This window comes from Octopus bimaculoides, chromosome 28 (assembly GCF_001194135.2).
Source record: "Octopus bimaculoides isolate UCB-OBI-ISO-001 chromosome 28, ASM119413v2, whole genome shotgun sequence".
Lineage (NCBI taxonomy): Eukaryota > Metazoa > Mollusca > Cephalopoda > Octopoda > Octopodidae > Octopus > Octopus bimaculoides.
Genome location: NC_069008.1, coordinates 15,572,728 through 15,582,483, shown reverse-complemented (window position 1 = coordinate 15,582,483; position 9,756 = coordinate 15,572,728). Strand labels below are relative to the sequence as shown.

The window sequence follows — 9,756 nt, the reverse complement described above, 5'->3', positions numbered from 1 at the left end:
TGGTCGACCCGAGGCTATAGTAGAAGATACTTGCCCAAGGTGCCACACAGTGGGACTGAACCCGGAACCATTTGGTTGGTAAACAAGCTACTTACCACACAGCCACTCCTACGCCTAAAATCTTTATCTAAATACCCTTGAAACACCATAGATTATGATTATTGAGAGATTTGTGGGTAAAATCTTTTCCGAGGAGGTGGGGAGAGGACTTCAGAAAATTGACAAGATCCGATTTTTAAGGAAAATTACGGAGATGTACTTGCATAGCAAGTGACCTGATCTGAGATCGTGTGCTGAAATTAAAAACAAATGCAGCGTGGAAGGTGTTTATAAGTCATTTAAGAAACACACAAAAACTGTTGGATTCACTTCAACATTTAAATGAGGAATGGCCATAAGTGCTTTTAACCACCAGAGGGACGAGTCTTAACACTTCTGTTATGAAGTACGGATCTCCTTGAGTACAACAAGGCACCAGGAATCTTGGTCCTTTGTCATCTCATCAGAAAGGTTCTTGAGCACTTCATACCATGTCCTTCTGAGTGACCCACATGTTCCATCGACTTTTAGAGATTAGTACTCCTTTATGGAGCTGTCGGCATCCAGCTCAGTTGTTAAGGTAAATGTTTATTTCCGAAGATTATCTCAATAGAAATGAACCTGTATTTTTTAAATAGCTTCTACGTCTTACACTGTTGTTTCTCTATAATTTCAGAACATCAAATAACAGTGACGTAACGGAAGACACATCGTCAATATCTATCCTGTTTTAAAGACTAAACGAAAATATCATACGAAACGGACGTATTAGATTGTTTCTACAAATCTGTGGTAGAAACTAATTATGCACAGATATACAGGAGAGATGCAATATCAGTGTGATATCTGTGGTAAATCATTCTCTTGCAGTCGTAACTTATCTACGCACAAACGTACACATACAGGAGAGAAACCATATCACTGTGATATCTGTGGTAAATCATTTCCTAACAGTGGTCATGTTACTGTGCACAAACGTACTCATACAGGAGAGAAACGATATCAGTGTGATATTTGTGGTAAATCATTCTTAAACAGTGGTTACGTTACTGTGCACAAACGTATTCATACAGGAGAGAAACCATATCATTGCGATATCTGTGGTAAATCATTCTCTACCAGTGATCACGTTACTTTGCACAAACGTACTCATACAGGAGAGAAACCATATCACTGTGATATCTGTGGTAAATCATTCTCTAGAAGTATTCACGTTACTACACACAAAAGAACTCATACAGGAGAGAAGCCATATCATTGTGATATCTGTGGTAAATCATTCTCTGTTAATAGTATCTTAACCTCACATAAACGTATTCATACAGGAGAGAAACCATTTCCTTGTGATATTTGTGGTAATTCATTCTCTAACAATAGTGGCTTAGCAAAGCACAGACGTATGCATACAGGAGAGAAACCATATCAGTGTGATATCTGTGGTAAATCATTCTCTCAGGATAGTAACTTAATGACACACAAACTGATTCATACAGGAGAGAAACCATATCACTGTGATACTTGTGGTAATTCATTCTCTAACAAAAGTGGCTTAGCAAAGCACAGACGTATGCATACAGGAGAGAAGCCATATCACTGTGATACTTGTGGTAATTCATTCTCCAACAAAAGTGGCTTAGCAAAGCACAGACGTATGCATACAGGAGAGAAACCATATCAGTGTGATATCTGTGGTAAATCATTCTCTCAGGATAGTAACTTAATGACACACAAACTGATTCATACAGGAGAGAAACCATATCGCTGTTACGTCTGTGGTAAATCATTCTCTCAAAATAATAACTTATCTAGACACAAACATGTTCATGCAGGGGAGAAACCATATCATTGCCATATCTGAGGTAAATCATTTTCTCAAAATTGTCACTCAGCAAGACACAAATATATTCATACAGGGAAGAAAGGAAAAGGGTAGTTTCTTGTCTACTATATATTTTTGATATACCTGTGTTTCATCTGATGGGAAAATATGGATAAAAATATTTCAAAAATTTTATATTTCCTTTTGTATTGTGTTTGTAATTTTCACTTCTGCTTGTTCCATGACTGCTTGTACAGATTCCTTTCTATAATGTAAGGACTTCGAAACCAAAACTCCTCCTCCTGACAACCCTACACATCAGGCATGTACCATAAGTGATTACTCGGGGTAGGCAGTTGGTGATGTTTGCATAGTGAAACACGCCAAAAAATAAGTGAAAAACAGGCATCCGACTGAGTTGGAGGCAGAATTACTTGTCTTTTTAGCGTGGAAAGAAAACTTTGTTATAGGAATGTACACAGCACGTGTACTACAGCTGTACTACATGTAGTTTTAACATTGAGGGGCAGGAGTGAATTATCTCTACTGAATCTACAAAAAAAAAATAAGTCATTTTGCATGTTATGCGTAATAATTAGGTAACCTTTGTAATTTTATTGAATTCGGTGCATACTTTGCCATAAAAGAAAAATGTTACTTATTGTTGGTGCTTTTTACATTCGACCAGCACAGGGGCCAGTCAGGTGGCACTAACATCAGCCACAACTACAGTTTCCATTTTTTTATTTTACGTGACTCAATAGGTTTCCTCAAGCACAGCATGTCGCCCGACAATTAAAAGGTATTTTATAATGGGCTGGTTATGCGACACTGGTATAGGCTACGGCTGATAGCTTTTGTGTGTGGCAATATACAGGGGTAATTAACACCGAAGATGCTCAGCAGATTCCATCACATGCCAGAGGGAGAAACTAGAAGTAGTTGATAGCTTCCATTACCTAGGTGACTATGTCTGTAGTTGGTGTGGATGCTCGGAGAGCGTTGTCACTAGAATAAGAATAGCCTGTGCAAAGTTCAGAAATTTCTTACCTCTACTGGTGACAAAGGGCCACTCATTCAGAGTGAAAGGTAGACTGTATGATGCATGTGTGCGTACTGCCATGCTACACGGCAGAGTAACATGGGCCATGACTGTTGAGGGCGTATGTAGGCTTGAAAGAAATGAAGTTAGCATGATCCGCTGGATGTGTAATGTCAGTGTGCATACATGACAGAGTGTAAGTGCCCTGAGAGAAAAGTTGGACTTAAGAAGCATCAGATGTGGTGTGCAAGAGAGACGACTGCGCTGGTATGTTCAAGTGTTGCGTATGGATGAGGAGAGCTGTGTGAAGAAGAGTCACTTCCTAACAGTGGAAGAGGAAGACATAGGATGAGGCACGACTTTACATGTTGGGCCTCACAGAGGCAATGAGAAGAGACTGAGACTCTCTGGAGATATGCTGTGACTGAGAAGACCCACACCATATCATTTGTAATGTTGTCCAGGAAGTTATAACCACTGATGTGTGTAGGAGTATCATAGTGAAAATGTTTCAAGACTAAAGTTCTCATTTAATAATATCTTGTTCTGGTATTTATTTTATTTCCTGAACCTGCAATTATATTATTTTGTTTATTTACATTTTTAATTCTGATATAATCATTATTTACACAATCTGAAACGGCTTTCTGCAAAGTTTCTTTTATAAATTAGTGGGTAGTGTGGGGCACAATGAGGAGGTTTTACTGCATTTCTGACTTTGACACAAAATATATTTTTCGCAAATATTCACCACATTACAAAAACTATATCAGCTAAGGAAATGAACTTCCCTAAATGCATCAAAAACATTATAATGCAATCTGAACACTATTCCACAAAATTATTGCCTTTCTGGGGCAAAATGATTAACATAACGAAGGCAAATTTGCTTCTTAAACTTTCCAGAAGTTCATTTGACTAAAGGCTCAGACATGTCAACATAAAGATCAGAAATGCTAGAAAAATTTTTTTAAATTAAAAACTAAAAGAAAATCTTAATATCTTTGGTCAAATGAGGATGGCACTTGATATGAAATTAACTAAACTCAACTAAATAAAAAAAAAAAAGCAAGGTATTCCTGTATGGCAGTTGATGCTGTGTTTATTTTATTCTTTACGTGTTCTAGTCATTAAACTGTGACCATGCTGAAGCTCTGTCTCGAAGAATTCAGTTGAACATATTGAACCCTGTATTTTTTAAGTTTCGTTACCTATTCTGTTACTGTTAATCTCTTTTGCTGAACCGCTAGGTACCAGGGACATATAGAAACCATTATTGGCTTCCAAACACATATATATTCATTGGGTTTCTTTCAGTTTTCATCTTCCTAGTCCTCTTGTTAGGCTGTGGACGGCCTGAGGTCATAGAGGAAGACACTTGCCCAAGGTGCAATAGTGGGACTGAAACTAGAACCATGTGGTTAGGAAATAAACTTCTTACTACAGAGGCAACACCTGCGTTTATGGTCATCCATGTGTGTCCATAAATATGGCCAAGTATTTATGTCTATATATATATATATATATATATTGTTTTCAGTCCTGTTTGTGTTACCAATTTGGACCCTCTGCAAAATCCCAAATTTGATTTAATTTGCTTTGCAGTTTTATCGAAAGCGTATCTTGTTAAATGCTCGAAATACAAGAGTAGAAAAACAGCCAACAACTCTTTTACTTGTTTCAGTCATTTGACTGCAGCCATGCTGGAGCACCGCCTTCAGTCGGTCAAGTCGACCCCAGGACTTATTCTTTGGAAGCCTAGTACTTATTCTATCGGTCTCTTTTGCCGAACCGCTAAATTACTGGAACGTAAACACACCACCATCAGTTGTCAAGCGCTGTTGGGGAGACAAACATAGACACACTAACATATACACACACACACACATACATATATATATGCATATATATGACGGGCTTCTTTCAGTTTCCGTCTACTAAATCCACTCACAAGGCTTTGGTCGGCCCGAGGCTATAGTAGAAGACACTTGCCCAAGGTGCCACGCAGTGGGATTGAACCCAGAACCATGTGGTTGGTCAGCAAGCTACTTACCACACAGCCACTCCTACGCCTATGATTACAGATCGTTTTTTTTTTTTTTTTGCCTTGTTTTCCATTTGTGTCGTTCGCTGTTCGAAAAAACAGTTCATATTTCATGTACTCGTACTTTGTATTTTTTGTTGTACACGTTTGATGATATCCTGTCCCCACATATGCATATATATAGATATTTATGTTCTTATGATTGAATGCCATGCATCCTCTTCCAAGTAAGTTGTATCTTAATAATTCTGATGCGCACTCTATCTTTTTACTCTTTCTTTCTCTTATTCTTTTACCTCCTCTTCTCACGTTATTCTATCCTATTACTCCTTTGTTTTTTCTCTCTTCCTTTCTCCCCTTCACCCCCTCCTGTTTTTTTTTCTCACTTATCCTATCTCCAAGTTTTTCCACTCCCCTTCACAGTTCTCTATCTGTCACTCTCTCTCCCTTGCTCACGTGACCATCAGCCATCTTTCTTCTCCTAACTTGTGTTTATTTCTCTCTCTCTCTCTGTTGTAGTTAGATCAAGGAAGATGTGTTCTTGTCTGTTTCCTGTACAAGCTTGATTTACGCGTTCGCCACCACAACCTCGTTTAGGCTTAGCAGCCCTCCCTGTTTATGTTACCAATCTTGGCCCTCCACAAATTCCCTCACAACAGAACATATATTAGGTTGGTGCATAATTATTGCAGCTTTTTTTTCAACAAAAACAATAACATGTTAAATATTGTTATTGTTTTTGTTGAAAAAAACCCGCAATGATTATGCACCATCCCAATAAAAGCAACACTCATTTACAACATGACATGAATATGAGACACAAACACACACAGAGTGATAGAAGCTGTCTATGAGCGAACTCATCGCTTAGGCCCGTGTCAATGCAAAATGGTAGGCTGAATGTAGTGGCAATTGGCAGCTATGGAAGCCCACATGGTTAGTGAAGACAGGATAACATGTGGTGGTGCGGGGGAGCCATGCACTGTGTGTTTGCAACAGGAGAGTGGAGGTGGGGAACAATGGAGAGAACTGTGTTACACACACCAGCACAGACAAAGATTTTCAGGTAGTGTTCAATGGTCAACTCTGGACAGTTGAGTGGAGCTGGAAAGAAGATCCCCTGACATGGAGGAATTAGGTACACTGTTATCAGCATACCCTGAAAGAAGATTCAATGAGAACGTTTGAGGGAGAGGTGGAGAGATGAATTGAGGAGAGTATTTCAATCCCTGAAGTAAAGAAGAGTGGAGTGCTGCCACTGATGGCCGTGGTACAGCTAATGGAAAGCATGGTCAAGCCAGTGGTGGACTTTCAAGAGCTGAATGACTACATTTCGTGCCACAGGGGAGACGTGAAGTCAGCATATCTGCAGCTACATGTGACCAAGAAATTATGGAAATATCAGCTGGTAGGGCATAAGGGCCCGAAATAGTTTGAGCAGGTAGGATTTCAAGCTGAACTTGGCACCAAAGATCATCGTGATGGTCCTCAAGTCTATTCTGGGTTAAGTGGACAAGGTAAACAAAACCACTAATTCCTACACTGACGACATCAGGATGCAGGGCTACACCATGCTCACCATTGTCTGTTTTAGCATGGTCTTTATAGCTGGATGCCCTTCCTAACACCAACCACTTTACAGAATGTACTGGGTGCTTTTTACATGGTACCATCACCAATGCTTTTTATGTGGCACCATCACCAATGCTCTTAATGTGGCACCAGCACCAGTGCTTTTAACGTGGCCTCTTGTTTCTAGAATATCGGTTGTGTTGTGGTGGGCAGGTTTTCTTGAGTACAGCAATGCACCACATATCTCGGTCCTGAATGTCTACAAATATTCTGTATTTATGCCTCGTGTTCTTCCTTTGGGGTCTCTTGTGTTTACAATATTCCTGTGTATGAAAAAGTCATAACTGATGTTATTGTATGAAATATTTAATGAGTGAAGCATTTAAAAGCTAATAAACAATAAATATACTGTAATATGAGAATGCAATATTTAATAAAGAGTAATGTGTAGGGTCATCAGGAAGAGGGAGAGTTTTTGGCTAGGGGTCCTTACATTATGGAAAGGAAAATGGATGAGTGTTCATCTAAAATTTTGGAAATGCTTTTAGAGTTATAATTCCATTGCATAAAACACAGGAATGTTAAAAATATATAGCAAACAAGAAACTGTAGAAATTACACTTTTCCTTTCTCTCCTGTATGAATATGTTTGTGATTAGTTAACTGACTACTGTTAGAGAATGATTTACCACAGACAACACAGTGATAGGGTTTCTCTCCTGTATGAATACGTTTGTGTCTAGTCACCAAACTATTTACAGAGAATGATTTACCACAGATATCACAATGATGTGGTTTCTCTCCTGTATGAATACGTATGTGTGCAGCTAAGTGACTACTCTGAGAGAATGATATACCACAGACATCACAGTGATATGGCTTCTCCTTTGTATGAATGCGTTTGTGTGAAATCAAGGCACTACTATCAGAGAATGATTTACCACAGATATCACAGTGATATGGCGTCTCTCCTGTATGAATACGTTTATGTTTATTTACATGACTACTGTGAGAAAACAGTTTACCACAGATGTCACAGTGAAATGGTTTCTCTCCAGTATGTAAACGTTTGTGTGCAGTTAACTGACTATTCTGAGAGAATGTTTTACCACAGATATCACAATGATATGGTTTCTCTCCTGTATGAATACGTTTGTGTGCAGTTAGATTACTACATTCAGAGAATGATTTACCACAGATATCACAGTGATATGGCTTTTCCTTCGTATGAACACGTTGGTGTGAGATCAAAGCTCTATTATCAGAGAATGATTTACCACAGACATCACAATGATACGGTTTACCTCCTGTATGATTATGTTTGTGTCTAGTTAAGTCACGATTTTGAGAGAATGATTTACCACAGATATCACAGTGATATGGTTTCTCCCCTGTATGAATACGTTTGTGTCTAGTTACAGCACTACTAACAGAGAATGCTTTACCACAGATATCACAGTGGTATGGCTTCTCTCCTGTATGAGTACGTTTGTGCATAATTAGATCACTTTTTTGAGAAAAAGACTTTGTACAGATATCACAGTCATATGATCTCATTTCTTTTACGTGTTCAGGGGAAATCAACTGTATACTTTTCTCACACTTTTCCATTACTTTTCCTCTCAAATCCCAGTTTATATATTTTTCTTCTTTTTGTTCTTATTCTTTATTTCTTACAAACACTTCTACTGTGGTATTTCTGTCCATTTAGCAACATTTACATAAATTTATCCAACTTCAATCAGCACACAAGCTTCTCTTCTTGGTGATGTTCAGAAATTTGGCTAATAATATTTTTTCAGAGCAAATGTTTCACAGGAATTCTACCACAGATTTGTAAAAACAATCCGACTTGTTTTATGTTGTGTTATCCTTTAGTTTCTTCCTTTACATCAATGTCATCTGACGTTCTGAAATTATAGAGAAACAACAGTGTAAGATACAGAGACTATCTAAAATATACAGATTAGTTTCTATTGAGATAATCTGTAGAAATAAACATTTACCTTAGCAACTTAATAATTCAAGAGACATAATGATTTGTTGAGAAGGGAATGGGAGATGTGGTGATTCACTATACTTGATAAGACATCAAACTAAGTAAAATCACCATCATCTACACATTGTCCTTTCAGGTGCGGTCCCGCCTAAACATAACCTGTGCTGGTAATGCATTATTGCATCCCTGAAGGTGAAGACATTTTTCAATTTTCAAAGCAGCAACGATGGACAATGTAGGAGGTGGGGGTCAATATAAAGATCTTCCCCCGGGAACAAAAAAATAAATAAATAAACCAGCCTGGTGGGTGTTAACAAATATGTAGAAAACGAATATGAAAAAAAATAATGGCGACCTTCCTTCCACAGGTAGAAATAGCAGCCAAATCTCGCAAAAATCATAGACAACTCTCATCCATAGCTAGAAAGAGCAGCTAAATCTCACACAAATCAGACATCTCTCATCGATAGCGGGAAATAGCAGCTAAATCTTGCGCAAATTATAGACATCTTTCATCGATAGCTAGAAATAGCAGCCCAATGACGCGCAAATTAAAAACATCTCTCATCGATAGCTAAAAATAGCAGCTAAATCCCGCACAAATCATGGACATCCCACAGTTATAAAACCAAGAACTGAACGTCTACAGAATTAAAAACATTGAATATTTTCATTGTTTAATACTTACGTAAATGGTTCATAAAGGATAGAATTGTTAGATATATGTGTATCTGGTTGTTGAGAAATAAATTATAAGTATTATAAATGTATTGTCAGCTGATTAAGAGAAATTCTTGCAAAAGAAACTTATTCGATTATCAAAATGCAGCAGGAACTACTTTCAATGCGCATGCGTGTCTCCTCTAAATGTTTAAGGCAGCTGAGTCTAATTATCTCCCTTTATTTCTTAGTATTTTTGTTGATACGAGTGGAGGCGCAATGGGGCAGCGGTCATAGGATCGCGGTTTCGATTCCCAGACCGGGCGTTGTGAGTGTTTATTGAGTGAAAACACTTAAAGCCCCACGAGGCTCCGGCAGGGGATGGTGCCGAACCCTGCTGTACTCTTCCACCACAACTTTCTCTCACTCTTTCTTCCTGTTTCTGTTGTGCCTGCAATTCAAAGGGTCAGCCTTGTCACACTGAATCTCCCCGAGAACTACGTTAAGGGTACACGTGTCTGTGGAGTGCTCAGCCACTTGCACGTTAATTTCACGAGCAGGCTGTTCCGTTGATCGGATCA

At 38.5% G+C, this 9,756-nt stretch overlaps 3 protein-coding genes across 4 annotated transcripts in view; 1 reads left to right on the top strand and 2 right to left on the bottom strand.

Moving 5' to 3' along the window:
• Positions 1–2,053, top strand: part of LOC128251081 (zinc finger protein 729-like) — a 17,252-nt gene extending 15,199 nt beyond the window's left edge. The window contains exon 4 of the mRNA XM_052977430.1: positions 864–2,053. Within this exon, the coding sequence (XP_052833390.1) occupies positions 864–1,897 (1,034 nt within the window). The 3' untranslated portion in view covers positions 1,898–2,053. The remainder of the gene's footprint in view (positions 1–863) is intronic.
• The window catches only part of LOC128251077 (zinc finger protein 431-like), a 74,200-nt gene that overhangs the window by 25,349 nt on the left and 39,095 nt on the right, over positions 1–9,756 (bottom strand). The window lies entirely within an intron of this gene.
• On the bottom strand, positions 6,867–9,745 carry LOC128251075 (zinc finger protein 135-like). Of its 2 annotated transcripts, none has more exons than XM_052977417.1 (2): positions 9,204–9,745; positions 6,867–8,426 (listed from the first exon to the last, which is right to left on the bottom strand). In XM_052977417.1, the coding sequence occupies exon 2, from the start codon at positions 8,125–8,127 to the stop codon at positions 7,132–7,134; it is 996 nt and encodes a 331-aa protein (XP_052833377.1). In that variant the 5' UTR covers positions 8,128–8,426; positions 9,204–9,745; the 3' UTR covers positions 6,867–7,131. The 2 variants fall into 2 exon arrangements, with proteins under 2 accessions (XP_052833377.1, XP_052833378.1); XM_052977418.1 differs by lacking the exon at positions 9,204–9,745 and adding an exon at positions 8,523–9,111.

Excerpts from the sequence above, each read along its gene's own strand:
- LOC128251075 (XM_052977417.1), bottom strand. The coding sequence starts at position 8,127 with ATGGAAAAGTGTGAGAAAAGTATACAGTTGATTTCCCCTGAACACGTA.